General features: G+C 30.5%; 2 protein-coding genes across 6 annotated transcripts in view; one reads left to right on the top strand and one right to left on the bottom strand.

The window, feature by feature from the left end:
* Window positions 1-18558, top strand: part of LOC106686040 (high affinity cationic amino acid transporter 1) — a 24104-nt gene extending 5546 nt beyond the window's left edge. The window contains exons 2-13 of one of the 5 annotated variants that reach the window (XM_067047728.1): window positions 519-735; window positions 1682-1810; window positions 7184-7339; window positions 7475-7726; window positions 9238-9362; window positions 10995-11098; window positions 11201-11340; window positions 11689-11791; window positions 16473-16624; window positions 16739-16905; window positions 18234-18342; window positions 18417-18558. In XM_067047728.1, coding sequence (XP_066903829.1) covers window positions 519-735; window positions 1682-1810; window positions 7184-7339; window positions 7475-7726; window positions 9238-9362; window positions 10995-11098; window positions 11201-11340; window positions 11689-11791; window positions 16473-16624; window positions 16739-16905; window positions 18234-18342; window positions 18417-18499 — 1737 coding nt within the window. In that variant the 3' untranslated portion in view covers window positions 18500-18558. Of the gene's footprint in view, window positions 1-518; window positions 736-1681; window positions 1811-7183; window positions 7340-7474; window positions 7727-9237; window positions 9363-10994; window positions 11099-11188; window positions 11341-11688; window positions 11792-16472; window positions 16625-16738; window positions 16906-18233; window positions 18343-18416 lie in introns of those variants that run through there. The other 4 variants (XM_014429148.2, XM_067047730.1, XM_014429156.2 and 1 more) reach the window with 4 other exon arrangements.
* LOC106686069 (uncharacterized) overlaps window positions 18516-19381 on the bottom strand; it is a 30338-nt gene continuing 29472 nt past the window's right edge. The window contains exon 8 of the mRNA XM_014429191.3: window positions 18516-19117. Coding sequence (XP_014284677.1) covers window positions 19045-19117 — 73 coding nt within the window. The 3' untranslated portion in view covers window positions 18516-19044. The remainder of the gene's footprint in view (window positions 19118-19381) is intronic.

Below are 19381 nucleotides of genomic sequence, written 5' to 3'. Positions count from 1 at the left end.
TTGGCTGTCCTGGAGGAGGCCCGGGTTCTTGCAGGCAGTGTACTGCCATAATAATTAGTAATCATAATAAACCAACAGAAACGGAATTCCTTTATTCTAACTTGAAAAAAAAGTTGTAGCCAACTTCAACCAACGCAACACTTCCTTTATTTTAGTAATCAGACACACATACTGATTTAACGTAAAAAATAACAATCTGATCACTCTTTAACAAAGGTGAAATGACTGGAGACCATTTAAACACTTTACCAGTTTCATATAATTTCAGACTTTTGGATTGCACACTTTTGGATGAACCGACCAGACAATAATGTAATCATAATGTATTGGTATAGATCGAATAAATAAAAATTCTCCATAACGAAAACAAAAATATAAATTTGAAATATTAAAATTATATATGTATTTTAAAATCCAATAACGTCTAACTAAGAAATGTGTCAATCAAAATAACACATATATACTTGTTCGTTTGTTTTTTCTCTTAAAAATTAACAATTGGAATGTGGTTTTTCCAGTCCGGTTTCATAAAGTCACTCACCAGGAAAAAAGAATTTGTCTATTCAGAAGACAGTGGTCTCAACAGAATCTTAGGCCTCCATGACTTAGTCTTCCTCGGCCTCAGTTCTATGCTGGGTATGGGAGTGTACATCCTGGCAGGGGAACTAGCAACCAAGATCGGCCCGGCGATGATGTTATCTTTCATTTTCGCAGGTGCAGCCAGTACACTTGCAGGTGCGTTAGAACGAATAAAGGTATCGAAAACCTACTTAATTAGGTCTAACAGTATCTTATTTATAATGTTACGAATAACAGTAATCTGATGGCAGTCATTAAACACACATAGGAAAGATGGAGTCAAAACAACATTCCAAATAATAAACCTAAAAGCATACATTATATACAATCAAGGGTGTACCCAGAATCAAAACTAAAGGGGACAAGCCTTAGTCAATCAGGTTGTGACATAGCACGGAAATGGCAAATGAAACCAAAAATTTAAGAAAAGTATATGTCGCAGTTTTTTATTAGTTATTACAATTAGTATTTGCTTGAAAAAATAAACTATTTTTTATTAAATTAATATGTTTTCACTTCTAGGAGAGAGGCAGCTTCCCCCCCCCCCTCACTTAGATATTTGGAAATTAAGGAATATTTTAGGACCAGATTTTCTTTATCATGGGTCTTTTTGCCTGTTGTCACTATAAAGTCTAATAAAACTGGATATTATATATTTCTAGGCAATTTTTCACTTTACTCTCTGTCGTCGAACTAATAATCGATGGTACTTAAGTCAGATATAAATCTGACCATTAACTATTGCTACATCATTATGACATAGATACTCAATGGTGAGATCCGGATAGCCTTTTAGCATCTCTAACGGAAATTAGTTTCATTTTTTATGTAAGGCTGTAATCTTAATTAAGAAGATTAAGCAACAAGACGTATGCTGCTTAAAATAAATATCTATTATTAGCAATATTAATAAAAGAATTACACCAGATGTTAAATATTGGCTCCGAATACTCACTAAATTATTTTTAGTTTTAAATATAAAAGTAATACCATCGTTTGCACTGCCACAGAACATTATTAGTAATATCCACTTGCCACTCACTCCATTTGTGCTATTATATTTTTATTTGTTTACCCTATTCACAAAAAAATAATGTTTCAGCTCTCTGTTACGCCGAATTTGCTAGTCGTACCCCTGGGACTGGTTCAGCATATGCCTATTGTTATATAACGATTGGCGAGTTCGTTGCTTTTATTCTGGGGTGGAATTTATGCCTTGAATTCGTAATAGGTAAATAACTATATTCAAATAATAAATTATTTTAGTTGCTCATAATAATATGTATTACAACATTATTAAATAAAAATTATTGAATAGTTTATCACATGGGAAGATCATTCTAGGACATGAGTGCCTGTCCCTCCAAGAGTGATGGCGCATGTCCCCTCCTACGAAGAAATTTTATTCCCCTCCATAATTATACAGTAAAATATTTCTGTACTAATAAGTACAAAGGATTTAAGTCCATATCCTTGATTTTTCAGAAGACAAAATAAAGTTCATAAAATGCTATTTAAAACTTATCATAATATACAACTTAAATCCTTTATACCAATCGATAGAGAATTTTTCTCAGAGTCTGGCTATGTACCCTCTTAACTTAACATCGACTTTGTTTTTTACTTAAATCCTTTATACTTATCAATACAGATGTATCCATAAATTTTATGTAGAATAGGTATAGGATAGTGTTTTATCTCTGTTCTCTGATTTAAAAATCTTCGATATGATTTACACCATGTATCTCCCTTCTGGACATCCCGATTCTAGGATATAATTGGAAAATTGAAAAAAAAAATTGAGCATAGCAAAGTCTTAAGAGGTAAGTAACATATCACATAAGCTATTGTAAAGGTTGACACCTTTTATGAAAAGAAATATGCAACACTGGAAAAAGAATCATACCAGGAAGATGGAAAGGTAATTGTAATAATTTGTAAATAGGCATGTAAAAAATGTTGACTTGAAAAATAGAAAATAGATACACATCGGTGAATGTGTATCTATTTTCTATTTTTATTTTTATTCTATTTAAGGCTTTTATTAAACTTTAAAATGTTTAAAGTTTTGTTAACACAATTAAGTATAATCATTAAAAAAATAAATAAACTGAAGACTAATGAACAGATCTTCTCTTTGACTAGATGCATATAAGACAAACAAACTAAAACTAAAAATATATTACAACTAGAAAAATTGCCACGAGTAGGGAATCTTCCACCTTCTTCGGGAGGTTGAAGGAGTAAGAAATGAAGTGTTGCCTTAAACCCATTTGGCCTAGGATTATATGCCCAATAGACTACTAAGACATTTTCTCAGTTAACTAATTTTTTTTCAAATTCATTCAGTAACGTAATCAGAGTTGTTAAACCTTTCAGGCTATAAATAAAGGGTAACTGAAATATGGGACAAATCACATTCCATAATGAAAGTCAACAGGACAGGGGACAGGAAAAATAAATAAGACTGTACCAGGAATGTTATATAACCTCCTGTTTCCAACAGTAAGAATGGGGATACACTAGTCTCCCGAAAGTAAAGCAAAGGAAGAGGGGTGAGGGTCAACCATGCCCTTCCTTGCTTAGATTTACATTGAGGTAGAAAGGAATTTTCCCTATTTATGTAATTATTGTAAAACCGTTCATTTAATTGCAAATATGGACTGAAAACATAATGCTATTTTCAGTAATTTGGTTCATTAGCAATGAAAATCCATAAAACTGTTCTCGAGAAATCCATCCTTAAATCAAGAAATTCATGTGAAATACAACAAATGTAATACAGAGACCCAAGGCAGCCATTGATTGGCCTTTACTTTTTTTTATGAATTTCTACTATTTTTTATCAATAGATGTAAGCTGTTTTACTTAATTACTTATATAATAGATACACTAATGATTTTATTTTCTTGGGTATGTGGTCGAGCATTGGACTCCTTACTCCCGGGCCTGGATTTGAATCCAGCTATAGCAGATAATTTATTTGTTCTATAATATCAACTGTGGATCAATATAGAAATTAAAAGTCCTCTCTTAGGCACATTGGGGGAATGAATTGGACACCATAGCCGCCTCAGAAACGTGGCTTAAACCCAATATCCCAACTTCCTCTATCTCCATCCCCAACTATATCCTCCTTCGTCATGACCGAATGAACCGTACTGGTGGCGGAGTTGCTCTTTACGTCTATGACAGTTTGAGCGACAAAATCTTTTAAAGTCTCCCTCCTTTAACACCCCCATCTGGAGTACATTTCTGTGCAACTTTCGTCAAGCTCCTTTTCCCTCCTCTATATTGTTATTTATCGCCCACCTCGAGTATGTTTTGATGATGCATTTGAATCCTCCTTCCTTTCATATATTCCTCTCTTTCAAAACATAATAATCGCAGGCGATCTCAACACCGACCTTCTCACAGACTCCCGATCGATCATACCTTGTGCACCTAATTTTCTCCCTAGACCTTCATATTGTTCCCTACCAATCCATACATCATACCCAGTCCACTGATACCTGGCTTGATGTATTTATTATTGATTCCCCACAGAACCTTTTATCCTCCTCCCAAATTCCTATGTCTTTTCTTTCCTCCCATGACCTAATCAAAATTTCCTACAACTTTCCCTCTCCCTTGTTTATACCAAAGAAAATTAGTTAGCGAAGCCTTGATTCCTTAACCATAGAAAACATTGGTCCCTACCTTGATGAACTTTCCCTCTCCTTAGAACCTATCTATTCACTTTTATCCATTGATGACATGGTCGAATGCCTATCCTCGAATCTCCTTAAATTCCTAAACCAACACGTTCCTCTTAAAACCCGTACCTTCAAACGCTCTCCAGCTCCCTGGATCAACTCAGAAATAAGAAATTTTATGAGGAGACGAGATGCTGCCAGAAGACGCTTCAGACGCACCAGAAGTTCAGAGCACTATTCCACCTTTAAGTCCCTCTGAGACCTTACCAAAGCATCCTTACACCGTGCTAAGGAGCAACACTTTCACAACAACCTATCCCAAGCACCTGATCCTAAATCTAAATTGAAAATCATAAAGAATCTCTCCGTTATAAGTCCTAAATCCTGTCCATATTACCCAGTTGATCCAGACGAGCTTAATACTTTCTTTATTGCTCCTCCTCCTTCAACAACCTCCTGCGAATTTTCGTCTCTTCACATCCCTGATATTCCATTTGATCCCAATAACTTTTATTTGTTGAGTGTTTTTCCAGATGACTTAATCTCAGCAGTTCTCAGAACTAAAATGTTTTTTTAGGCCCAGAAAATGTTTTTGTAAAGATGATCAAACTTTGTCTCCCTTCCATTCTTCCTGCACATTTATAACTTCTCCTTTCAAAATTCCTTTTTCCCAAAGCCTGGAAGAAAGTACTTTCTCCTTCTTCAGTTTCCGACTTTCGGCCAATATCCATTTTATCCAATCTGGCCAAGCCACTAGAAAGATTAGTCCACTCCCAACTTAATAATTTTTTCGAGCAAAAAGCTCTCCTTAATCCTTTTCAATCCGGTTTTCGCTCTCATTATTCCACACAATCCGCTTTATTGAAAAATTTTCAAGACCTCCAATGCGCTATAGACAATCATCATATATCAATTTTAGTTCTTTTTGATTTTTCGAAGGCATTTGACACAGTTAACCATAAGATCCTCCTCAACAAACTTCAAAACCTTTCCATGTCAAATAGTGTCCTAAAGTGGTTCCTCTCCTTCCTGTCCCATCGTTCCCAAACAGTCGTCATTCCGAACAAACCTCTTTCCTCTCCCCTTCTTCTGACACGAGGTGTTCCTCAGGGATCTTCACTTTCACCAACCCTTTTCTCCATTTATATCAACGATCTTCCTGATTCCATTCACCACGCATATTACCATCTATATGCAGGTGATCTCCAAATCTATCAGTCCTTCCATCCCTCTGAGATGCTTGAGACCATCCAAAAGATACAAGAAGATATTGACAGCATTAACATATGGGCGTCTAACAATGATTTGAAGCTGAATGTTGAAAAAACGAAGGCCATTCTTTTATGGGTTCCAAGCGCCACCTTCATTCCCTCCCTTACTATCCTCTACTCTTCCTTAGCAACCAACCAATTCACTTCTCTCCTACAATAAAAAACCTTGGTGTCACCTTTGACCAACACCTCTCCTGTAATAACCACATTTCCCAAATCACACGCAAATCCATAACAGTACTCAAATAATTCATAAGATTCCGTAATTCCATTCCTCAGAACACCTGTCAGCTCCTAGTATCCTCTCTCATTTTCCCCCACTTCAACTGCGGATCCTTGGTGTATGGAGGGCTATCTGCTGGACTAGAGTTGAGACTGAAGAGACTCATGAATTGCTTTGTAAGATTTATCTTTGGGTTCCCTAGGTGCTCTCAAGTCTTCCACTGGTATATGAGTTGAAGTGGCTTTATCCAACCTCCGAAAGGCAATACCAATACCTCCTTGATGTTTTCCTATTCCATGTTCTTAAAATTAAAAAACCTACCTATATCCTAGATCTCCTCACTCTTCATTCATCCATCCACTCATTAAACACCAGATCCCAACCGATTGATTTATATATGCCCTCCTATAGAACTGCCTTCTTTAGCAAATCCTTTGTCATACATGCAACCTCATTCTGTAATTCTCTTCCTATCTCCATTCACCAGTCCTCATCCCTTCTTTCCATTAAACAACACATATTCCTCCACTTATTGTATAAATAAATCTCCACATCTGTAACCAAATAAATAACCATATATTGATTAACATTATAAACAGTAGTAAAGCCAATATACCAATGGAATTTCATTTTACTATCTGAAAATTTGTAAATGCTTGCTAGATAAAAATCTTAATATATGATCCATATATTTATTCTTAGGGGACATGTGTCCCAGAATAAAATTATTTTTCATTCATTCTATAAACGGATTACTAAGGACTTCATCAAGGGAAAACCTGGCATTTCATCATGGTTGATAACCACATTTTGTTCTAGTTATAACTGTTTATGAAATGATATTTCCTAACCAAGTATTGAACCAAATACCATTCATAGGTTGTTCAGGTATAGATATTGTTTAATATTTATTTTCTTGGGTACATGCGGCTTCAAATCTCCTCTCCAAAGTTGTATTCATCTTCATCTTAAAGTCTTCCAGAGACAGACAGCTTTGCTGTCTACCACAGCCATTAGTGATTTTCTTAAACTACAAGCAGCAAATTTTGTGAAAAATCTCAAACCGAGTAATCTCTTTCTTAGAGTGAAGATAGATCCACACATCTATAAGATCATACACCTAAGTTCAACAAATATTAATTCTCACATTTTATAATTCAAATGAAATTAATTAGTAGTTTAGATGAAAATTTAAACTTTTATGTTGCTGTTTTCAATTTTGATAAATATTGGCAGTAACAGTAATCTATCTGTAACACCTTTCAACATCTCTTGATGCCTTTACTTCTGAGGACCATTTATCTACAATCTATTAATTAAGTTTTAGGAGATGGGCATAGTTAAGATATATCATACATTCACATCATTGTTAAATATTTATATTTCTAAAAAATGTGTTTTTCTTATTATTTCAGGTACAGCATGCCTTGTTCGTGGAATGAGTGCATACCTTGATTCTCAGTTTGGAGGGAGCATTTCTAACTGGGAAAAAAAACATTTCGGAATGCATTTCAAATTTTTATCAGAATATCTGGACATTTTATCATTTATTATAATAGTTATTTTCTCAGGTAGGCCTCACTATTATCATTGCAGTTATTGTTTGTTTGGATATTAATTTTATAAATACTTGGCAATTTAATTTCCTGAATAAGCATTTTTCTTTCTAATTAATATGAAAATTGACATTTAATCTTTATTTTCAGGTATAGTAAGCATTGGAGTCAGAGAATCGACAATAATAAATAATACATTTGCCATAATAAACATGGTAACAATTATTACTTTAATTATCATTGGATTAGTTTATGCTAAAATTGAAAATTGGTCACTTAGTGGATCACTGAATCCTCATGCTGGCCAAGGTGGTTTTATGCCATTTGGTTTTTCAAGTGTCATGGAAGGTGCTGCAACCTGCTTCTATGCTTATACTGGTTTCGATACTATAGCAACCACTGGTAAACTATTCTTTTTTTATATACTTAAAATTGATATTTACATTCAGATGAATAAATATAATTTTTTCAACTCATCTATATACTTCATATTAACATGTTTTTGCATATATTCTGTATTAGTAATTTAATTTGTCATGATTATTATCTTTAGGGAGTTAGTTATATTTTGAATTATGAGAACTTGAAGACTATGTAGCGACTCACAATTTGACTTTGAATTCCAGGCTTATCTCTTAGATATCAACTGATAGCAGTATGTTATAGCCATTTATGGATAGTGTGTGCCAGTTCTTCTATTAGCCTCAAGATTCCTAAATTTTTTATTGTTCTTGTTTACCATTTACTGCATCATTAATAGACCACCACTGTAGTCTTTTAACATGAGAGAATTATAATTAGTCAGTTCCGTAATTAATTATCATATCATTTTATAAATAGTTTAAATACTTTCTCCATAGGTAGTACAGTAAAATACTTTCTTCACTAGACAGTACAGTGAGGTCACATCCATAGAACTAAATTGTTACATTAGAGCAAGTAGAAATCGTTTATTTATTTTATTCAACTATTATTTTATTTACCACAAATTTATGTTCTTATTTCATTTTGTAAATTTATTTTAATAAAGATTATTTTTATTTAATACGTATACTTTTAAATTGGAAACCTTCTTATTGTACATTTAATATTATTTCCAATAACTTAATTTTGTCTCCTACATATTATGAAGTCACTTTCTTTATTCTTAAATTTATCAGGGGTTTAATTCTCTTCAAATTTGGTTTTTATAATTTATAATAAACCTACTTTTTAATAACTAAGTAATGTTTAATTGATTTTTCTTCTCTTGGTTTCGAAATGTCACTCTTATTGAAGATTATCTTCATTCATTAGTAGTTATTTAATTTTAAAAAATCACTTCACAAGACTATAATATTGCTCAGCATTTATGTAACACCATGCCCAAAAATTCAATTTTACACTCACTTCTTGAGAAATCAGAAGCCAAATTAAATCAATTTCTAAAGAAATTTCAACTCCATTTATAAGAAATTGGAGTACATTAAAAGTAAAAGTTTTTCTAAGTCTTTATTTAGCCCCAAAAGAGAAAAACATTCACAAGTAACTGCGAAAAACATTCACAAGTAAAGTTTAATTTATAAAAATCTAACTTTTCTTCTTTTGGTCTCACCTGTAAGGTTCCTTACAATAGAAATAGTCAACCAAATCATATTTCTTAAACAATTTTATCTGTTTAAGGATGGTGTAATTGGATTTTAATTACCTTGCATAGTTTTTCAGTGATCATTTTCTTCTCAGCAAAAAAGGTTTTAATTCAAAATAACAATTTTTTCTTATACTATTGAGAATCAGAGCATGGTCAACAGGAGCTTTTTAGCTCTGTTTACTATGGCCTCTGAAAATATTGCCTTAGAGTAATGGGACACCCAGTATATTGTTTTACTTCTAACTTTAATAAATATTATGTCATTTATTATGGATATTTTTAGGCGGAGAAGCCAAAAATCCACAGACAACTGTCCCACTTGCTTTAGTTTTAAGCATATCACTTGCCATAGTAGTTTATGGATCTATATCAGCTACATTAACACTCATGTGGCCTTACTTTGACCAGGTATAATAAAATATTTTAAGGAGCCTTATACAATTTATATTTAGTTTATTGAATGAATTTTTAAACAATATTCAAATATGAAAATAATTTTTTATACTTCATAATTTTTAATTTGTCTTTAGAAAAAATCACAGATCCACTGTTTTGTGTTATTTTATTCACAGACAACAAATTTCTGCTGAGACCTGGGATGTGCATCACATCTTTCAGTAGACACTTGTCATCTTTTACATAACTAACCATTTTGGCTGTCATGGATGCACAGTTTTATGCACAAATACTACCAAACTGTTTTCACTGTCTCACTACAAATTTTAATTTTGCAAACTGCCTGGGCTCATAACCTGTTGAGCTCGGGGGTGGTTAACACACAAATAAAATGTTTTACTGTTCTTACTGGTTTATTGGTTACAGTATATAACATAAAAGATGCTTACTGTAGTGAGAACAAACAAAACATTTGATGGCAACCTTCCAACTACAGTTGCAAAATGGTACAATCGATACATTCGCAGTTTGCCACAGAGCAATGTGTATACAATAAAAAATTAATTTTTACATCTCACTTCAACAGAAATGAGCTGCTGCAAGATCTCTGAAACAAAGTTGCCAAAGAGGCAGCAGTTTTAAATTACTTTTAAAGACAATGCAGGCCCTGGGATGCATTGGCACAGAAATGATTCTGTATCCAGACATATTCCTAAACATTTCAGTCAGCCTTCATAGAGGTAAGGTTCTTGTATAAGAATAATATCTATATCCTCACCTTTAGTGTATTGCTGCAAGACACCACATACAGCAATGCAATGGTGTAGATTAATTTGCAGCAGCTTCAAAGTCGAGGTCAATTCTCGAAGGCCGATAGCTGAACGGCTAGAGTGCAGGGCCGTGATCGGGGGTTGTGTAATTAGTGGAGGTGCAAGCACTGCCCCACTTCCTATACAGGTCTCAGACAGAGGTGGTGCCTCCTCTGATTTTACTTCCATGGGCTGGCCCTCTGTCTTCTTCTGAATATGCCTGAGAATCACCATATACAAGCCATAATCAATCTGCATGCTCTGTGCCCTCAGGCTTTCAAGACTGTATACCGGTATTCTAAGCACAGTGTAGAACTCTTTCTCTTGGTATTTTATGTGGTGAATGCTCCAGTTGAGTTCCACAATCTTCTTATTATGCACCTAGAGCCTTCTAAGGAGTGCTTCATCCGGCAACCTATTGCTACAAAAAAACACAGCCACCCTTGCAGCTTCAAGGAGCTTCTTAGCTTCCCTAATGTCAATATTGGAGATAATAGTGGATAACCAGATTAGTTGATGCAAGTCACATCCACCCATCCTGTAGCACCGCCGAACATTGGGTGTAACTCTCCAAACTCATCTAATGTGTTAAGGAGTTCACTGGGAAGGAAGGAATTTAAGCTTGAAAATAATTAAAACGATTGATTAGTTCTAGGGGCATATGCATAATACAGTACAGAGAATTTTGTACTGTTAATTGAAACTATTTATATTGAAATATATTTTTCATCACTATAGTACTAACTATTTATATTATTAAACTTACAGTAATGTAATAATTTTCCTATTCTTACAATTATAACTCAGATCCCAAAATGCCTAATTTATTTTTAAGAATTTAAATAAAGGGTCACCTTATCCATATATATTTGAAAAATTGGAACTCAAGAGCATCAAATTGGTTGTAACAACTGGAGCTCTAGCTGCTGTAACAGGATGGTACGTCATTAATTAATTTTTTTTATAGAATGATGAGAAATAAACCTGTTAATATGTAAACTATTCATAATTAAAAAATATTCTTAACAGTTCATATTTTAGCACACTTTCCTCTGTATTTGGAATGGCTCGGATTGTCTATTCAATAGCTCAAGATGGGCTTCTCTTCCAACCTTTGTCTGTGATTAACAGAATCACAAAAACACCAGTTTATGCTACAATTGTATCGGGCTTGTTCACAGGTAATAAAATAAAAGGAAATAATTTTAGGAGAAGATAATGATATAACCTATTAAGGTATTAGGAAAAATTGAAATGTATATCTTTGTAAAACTAATTCTAATATTTTATTACTATTGTTGGTAATTTTGACATCAAAGCCATTAGATGGCCAAGTTTAAATGAGTTGAGATGACTATTGTGTCTGAAAGAGGCAGGTTCTAATATGCAGGTAAATAAACCGCATACAAATTTGCAAGCTGGACCTCGACTATTATCATCTGCACTGTATTAAGATATTACCATTTTATGTTTTTCTAATAAAATGATATTTAAGAAACAATGTAATTTTTTTAAAATGTGTTATTTAGGATTCTGGTCAGTATTGTTCAACACAGAACAGTTAATAGATATGACATCAATCGGGACATTAATGGCTTACACAATGGTTGCAATTTGTGTTCTTCTTCTTAGGTATGCTATACAAATTGAAAATTAAAAAATCACTGATTAATAAATAAAATAGTTCACTAACCTTTCTATAATAAAATATTTTAATTTGAAAATGATAAAATCTTGATAATAGAAAGCTATTTTTATATTTCTTAATTTTGATGAAGGGTAACTTAATCAACCTTACTGTGGAAAACTTTACCACTTACTGTGGGAAATTATTGATTTCAGTTTTGCCATTGTTTGGTTTCATACCTTGGATATTCAAATTAATTCTAAGACAAACTTATTTATAAACTCTTTTCTTAGTTATAAGCAGTTCAAGTAACCGATAATTGATACCCAAATGATATTGAACATGAAATGCACCTTGAAACACCAACATATCAACATTAAATATATTATACTGCAATTAAAAATACAAATTCATTTAATCAACAATCATACTTACTTTTATTAAACAAAATACAAATTAAACAGGAGTGATGAATTAACTATCAGTGTGTTTAATTAATACTTAAATTGTTAATAAAAAAAACAAAACACAATTCTTGATTAAACTAGTCATCTAAAATTCTTTATTTGTATTTATTGTCACATAATAAAAACACAATTCTTGATTAAACTAGTCAACTAAAATTCTTTATTTGTATTTATTAAGTCACATAATAAAAAAAAAATAGTTTGTTCTTAAATATGAGGGAGATGGTCAGGAGGGTGCAGTCAAAAAGGAGCAAAAAATAGTTAACAACTATTTATTTGCCAATGTTTCACCCGATTTTGCAAGGCTTCATCAGGGCTAAAAAAATACATATAACAATGAAAAATATGTTGACAATTTAAAGCAAGAAGATACAAAGAAATAAATTAAGGTGGAGGTAAAAATTATGTAACTATAAGTGAAAAATGATAAAAAATGAACAAAAAGAAATTAAAATAAGATATACAATACTAAGTATATTGTAATATTAAAAAATTATTTAAAATAAAATAAAAGGAATTTTGATAGTTTTTACTTATTCTCAGATCTAAAATATAGTTTTGAAGATGAAAAAGTAAAATGAAAAGATTAAATATTAAATAGATATGAGAATCTTTATTTCATTGTATATAATATTATAGACTCTTTATCTCAGGGTGGGTTTCTAGGCAATCAAAACAGACACTTTTCTACTAATAACACCTGAACTAAATTAATAGCTATTGTACAAATTTATTCAATTCTAGTTAGAAACAAAACTAACCAAGGTAAATCTTCTTTTGATGAGTGATTAGTCTTGATGTCTTCTTTCCAAAATTCTATACTTAACTGTATGACAATGGCTTCCAGTCACCTCTGCTTCCAGGAGACAGATGTCCACTCACCAGGCAATCCAAACCATGAGTCACTTTAACTTTTTGGATGATTCTAGATGTCTTCTTTTTCTAGATGTCCCACTGAGGGAGACAAAGGATGTTCAGGACCTTCTGCATCTAGGATATGTCCTACCTTTCCTGCGTTTAAACATGAAATGCCCCCAAGACCAAGCATTCTTTCTCCCCTTCTAAAGGTGTTCATTCTCAACATCGATTGTAGTACTACGGTTTTGAGTTTTTTCTTATGATTTCCTTTATGAATAATTTTCTATAATACTTACGCTTAACACCTATTTTTTCTTAAATTTACTGTAACTACAATTATGATGGGAAGTTAAATAAAATTTTAAAATATTTGAATCTGCTCAACAAGGCCGCGATTTAACGAACTTTTTGAAGGACACCTGCCGCCATCTAGGCTTGGAATGATATCTTTTGTGATTGCATATTTTACAGATTAAAATTGGTTGGCTTGTTTTTAGGTTTAATACTACAACTAAATAATACTGAAATGATACATAACATAAAATATTCTAAAAACCATTTATATATATAAATAAAATAATTATTTACTCATAAAAGAGGATACTACAATATATAAAAAGAAAAAACATATACTTATTATTGAACATCTTATTTTTATTTCTTTTCGTCCTACATAAATTAGAAATAAAAAAAATACTATAATTAAAACCATTTTTTTATTCATCATTTTTATCAAATCTATATTTAAGGACCAATAGACAAAATATTGTTACGATCTATTATTCAGAAAATACTAATGTGAATTCGCAACCAAGTATGCTCCAGAGCTTAAAAGATAGACGAACCCACATCAATTAAGTTGTGCTAAAAATGCAATAATTGATATTCATTTACTGCTATGTTGTCAACAAATTTTAAAATGACTAATTAATTTAATAGATTATTTTTATGATTACAAAATATTTTATACAAGCAGTATTTTTTTTAATAGGTAATCCTTAATTGTAATTAATTAATTCATTTTTTTTTTAGAAAATCCTTATTATTAAAAGTCAATTAAATAACATTTATAAAAGCCACAAGATTTATAAAAATAAAATTTAATTATCTTCATATTATATTCCAATGGAACTCATGTTTGTTAAAATTTGTTTCAAGTTACAACTTATATAATGTATAATACATGTACAAATAAATGTAATTAATTGTTTAGCAGGTTATAACTAGAGTTTGGATTTTTGTGTAGTAAAAATATGAAAATGTGTGATCAAAATATTGAAATGTAAAGTTGTGCAAGAAAATGTTGAAACATTTAAAACCATGCAGTATACATTGAAATATATGCTTTATGCACATACCTTTAGTTTACTTTTTTATTTATAGTTTCTACAATTGATATACACAATTCAAAAAATTAAACACAAGGATAAATAGAAAAAAATATAAATCAATAAAATTAATTTGAAAAAATAAAAATGATCATACAAAATTTTTGTGCATAAATACTTTAATCTTTCACTATAAATGAGTTAGAATGGGTGATTACATACATGTCCTGATTTATATCTGTATATGCTTTTAAATTTGAAATTTAAAATTTGCTTTAATTTAACTTATACCTACTTATTTTAGACGGTTTTCTTCGAATATTTGTAATAATTAGTTAGTTTGTGATTGATCATTGTTTATGAATCAATAATTAATTATAAAGGGAGCTTGATGGCTCAGTGGTAAGGCACTGTCCTTCCAACTTCAAGGACCCAGGTTCGAATCCAGCTGTGACATATAATTATTCATTTTATTACAGTAACCATGAGTGGACCCTGAGGGTTTGGCAGCCCTCCTGAGTCCACACAGTTTTATAAAGTGGCTACCATTAATTGGGGAAAAATTTGGAGTTCAGGTGTGATTGTGACAAAATCTCCTCCTTGCACAACTGTTGGTCTACTTTCTTACAAAGTACTGCATGCATGACCCCTTCATGGGTTGTAGTGGTACAGAATTATTTATTTTATTTAATAATTTACTTATTTTAAAAAGATTTTCTTAAAATTTAAAAAGATTTTCTTAAAATTTAAACAGAATTTCTTAAAGTAATCTAAAATATTTACAGGATATAGACTCATGAGTTCAGAAAAATTAGGATTTAGTTTCTTTGTCTTGGACACTCTAAAGTATTAAAATTATTTCATGATTAATCTTAAGCATACAGTTTTGGACAAAAAAAAATTTTAATTATAAGGTTTATACAATGTGTAATATTGTGCACAATATCCTAAAATATGCAATTTTAGGCAGGATAAAATTGTGTTAAAACTATTTATTTGACACATTTGGATTAATTACTAATGATTGTAAAATTCCGAGTACCTGATAAAAAGATGCATTGCACAGAGATCCAAACTCTAGTAATAACACTATGAGTTTTACATATCAAAAGGTTTATAACTTATGAAATTTAACCATACATAGAAACAAAATGTTAAAAATAATTTCAATCTTTTAATGATTTGAAAAATATAACTGAAAATATAAAAAAATAGATCAAAAGTGGTGGATATTAAACAGAAATAAATTATGACATTAAACAAAAATAAATGTACCCAATTTTTTTATTGTTTGTTACTATTATATATTCAATGTATCATATTCTATCATATATTCAATGTATCTTATTCTGCACAATTTTCCCGATTTATATGGGGAGATTGTATCATAGGCTTCTTTAGTAATTGAATTTAGGAAGAAATAAATTTAAAAATTTATGGAGTGCTTTCTTTTCATGGTATCATAGTAAATATGAATGAATTTCCTTGTTAATAACATAATTAGAATACAAATATAAAAAAAATATTCTATTATACATTCTCCTCAACCAGCAAGGTCACAGTCATATCATTTCACATGCTGTTGATGGTAGGATGTAAATATATTACTAAAATATTGACCATTTATGAAAGATAGTACATATTACTAAAATATTTACCTTCCTACAATATTTACTACACAGTATGAACATATTTAACATTTATGAAAGATAGTATATATTACTTAAATATTTACCTATCTACAATACTTATAACATATTACTAAAATATTTGTCATTTATTAAGTTGTTAATAGATTATCATACTTATCAAATTTACTAAGTATACAAAAACATTCTCTTACCATTAGTCAGTAAAAAACATTGTTTCTTCTGGATGCAATGATTAATATACCCTTTGGTATTTTTATTAGAACTAGCCCTAATGAAGACCTATAATATGGAAGTCACCCTTATCTTATAATAATAAATATATACTTCCTTTCTTATTTATTTTGTATTTTAAATGACTTCGATAATTTTCAAATATATAAGGTATGAAGATGAGAGTATGGAAACTACATCTTCATTAAAAAAGAAACAAGATTATAACTCCTCTTTAAGAAGAATATTTAACACACCAACTATTTACAAAGAACCTAATGAGCTGACAAGTACAACAGTCAGATATGCCACCTATATAGTGAGTAAGTATTTTTGGGCTAATTTATATATAATAGTTAAATCAGAGAAAGTCTGTAATATATTTAATATATTTTGTTTATTAGTGCTGCATAGTAATTCTGTTATTGTGTTTACAGTAATGGTCTCAGTTATGTTAGGATTAATATTTGCCTTTGGGATTAATAAACTGATGGCTTCAGAACCTGTTATCTGTATTTGTACTGTAGCCTTAGGAATCATTATGATCATTGCTCTAGCTGTGATCACAAGGCAACCAGAATCAAAAGCAGAGTTGAAATTTAAGGTAATTAAATAAGGAATATAAGTGGCAATGTTTTTTTTTCCCCTTATAACTCGATAACAGCTCACAGTAGCTTAAAACATAACAATGATTTCTCTCCTCATTTCTTTGGCTCTGTTCAAATATTCCAGTACGTTTAATATGTTTACCCAAGTTCCAGAGTTTTTACTAGTGCAAACCAAGCAAGCCCTGAAGTCACTTCTGGTCATTCTGAAATTTCTATCTCCTCCTCCTTTCTAAGCATTTATTGACAGGACTCTATCGATTCTTTTTAGTTAGAAAGTGTTTATACAATTCACCACTAATATTTTAATATTATATTAACATAAAAGAAAGAAATAAGCATATAAGATTGAGAAGCTTATTATTGTCATTATTAATTTGTTAAAGGATTGTTTGTATATATTTAAAATTTAATTATAAAAAATTAATACACTATTTTTACATAGACTACTGACGCATTTAAATTCCTTGACATTTCTTTTCTTGTGCCGAACAAAACTGAAACAGTAACTGTTATAAATATCAGAATTTAGATTAATGGTAGTCACATTCTGTTTCTTTTAATATTGATATTTAAAAAAAAAAGGGTTTTATTACTGTATCTACTCAACCCTCAGGTTAATAAAATAGTAACTAATAGAAATCTCCAGGGAGCCAGTAATTTAAATGATTGGCCTTGGAGTTCACAACTGCTCTTGAACCTTTATTTTATATATCAATTAAGGTATAACATCGGGTAAACTTCTGCTTCATGCCATGTTACAGTTCATAAGTTAATTCAACCCTCTTAACAATTTCACAATTCATCTTTAGGAGTTAATGTACTATTTACACTTCTTTAAAAAAAAAAAAAATAAAACCAAAAATTTTATTAATGAGAACTCACTTTCAAAAATATCACCTTTTAGGGACAAAATTGGGTATAAATAGTTATTTTTTTTTCATAAAATTAATATTTTTCAAATTTCCATTTGTTACCTATAAAAGAGCCACCTATTTTAGAAGTTTCCAATACACTTCTTGTAAGAATTCTATTAACTGGGAACAAAAGCTATTAAAAAATGCTAGCAGGTAATCTGATAAGAATCAGTGGTCAAATGTACAATACCATCCCCTACACCTAATATGTTAAAATTTTATTATTCTCGGAATAAAGATTGATTTCAATTTCTTCCAATTTATTCAAGATCATTTCAGTTTTGACATTGTATTAATTAATTAGCTAATAGAATAATTGCATTTTGTGTATATAGAAGTAATTATTTTAAAGCATTAAATAACAATTAAAATTATAATAATTATCTAAATTTTGTTATTTTGATTTTCAGGTCAAGCCCATACCTTATCTGCCAGCATTGTCTTTATTTATCAATATTTACTTGATGCTGAAACTAAATTTGAGAACATGGATTCGTTTTGGGGCCTGGTTAATTCTTGGTAAATTAAGTATGACTTATACAAAACAATTTTACTTTTTTTCTCATAACTTAAATTTTATTCATAATTTTTAGGTTTGCTGATATATTTTGCATATGGAATAGGACACAGTAAAGAAAGGAAAAATCATAAGAGTATCCCAGTGAAGAAATATTAAATCATATACAAATGAATAAATAAATAGTTCACATATGGCAAATGTGACAGGATAATTTATTTCAATGAGGTAACATGCTTGAAGAGATCTGAAATTCTATAAAAGTATTGAAGTTTTTATAACCACATTATAAAGAGCCATATCATAGTTACATGCTATTTAACAATTTCAAATTAAATTAATATGAATTCTACAGAGAAAAATAAGCACAACATACAGCACAGGTTCATATATTTAATTTTAATTGTATCACATACAATGTTGTGTAAAATATTGATTCCAAGTAATGAATTTTGTACTCACCTCAATATCTCATAAATTGAAGGGATATTGTATATTAAAATGTATTAATATCATTTTAATTTACAATATCCCTTAATATATATATTTCCATTACTATTAAAAAAAATTTCCTGTAGTTGAGTATAACTGTATACAATGGGAATTTTGATTCACAGACCCAGTCTGTTATCAAGATATGTTTTAATTGTAAATATTTGAGTATTGCAAAGGCTATTCTACATCAGATACCAAACCACTCGTATTCATTCCATAACCATGTTAAATTTTTTTAGTTCTACTCCTTCCCAGTTTAAGTTATTATTTCTGTTTAAAATTCTGAAACAAAAAAAATTTGTAAAACAGAACTTTTTAGAAGTATATGCATGAAAAAATTAAAATTATTATTTTATATTAATAGAAACATTATTATTAGTTTATATTAAGACTCAGTTGTGATGTATAATCTGCTACAGTATACATTTTTATTCCTCTCTATTTCTTGCTCCTGTACTCCCATTTTTAATACCAATTAATTCCAAGTGATAAACATTGTATTCACCTCAAATTCTTATAAATTTGAGGGATATTGAAAATTAAAAT

Source organism: Halyomorpha halys, unplaced genomic scaffold (genome assembly GCF_000696795.3).
Source record: "Halyomorpha halys isolate HHAL.00 unplaced genomic scaffold, Hhal_1.1 Scaffold34.1, whole genome shotgun sequence".
NCBI lineage: Eukaryota > Metazoa > Arthropoda > Insecta > Hemiptera > Pentatomidae > Halyomorpha > Halyomorpha halys.
Note: the sequence above shows the minus strand (reverse complement) of the source record. Positions and strands in the feature narration are given on the sequence as shown.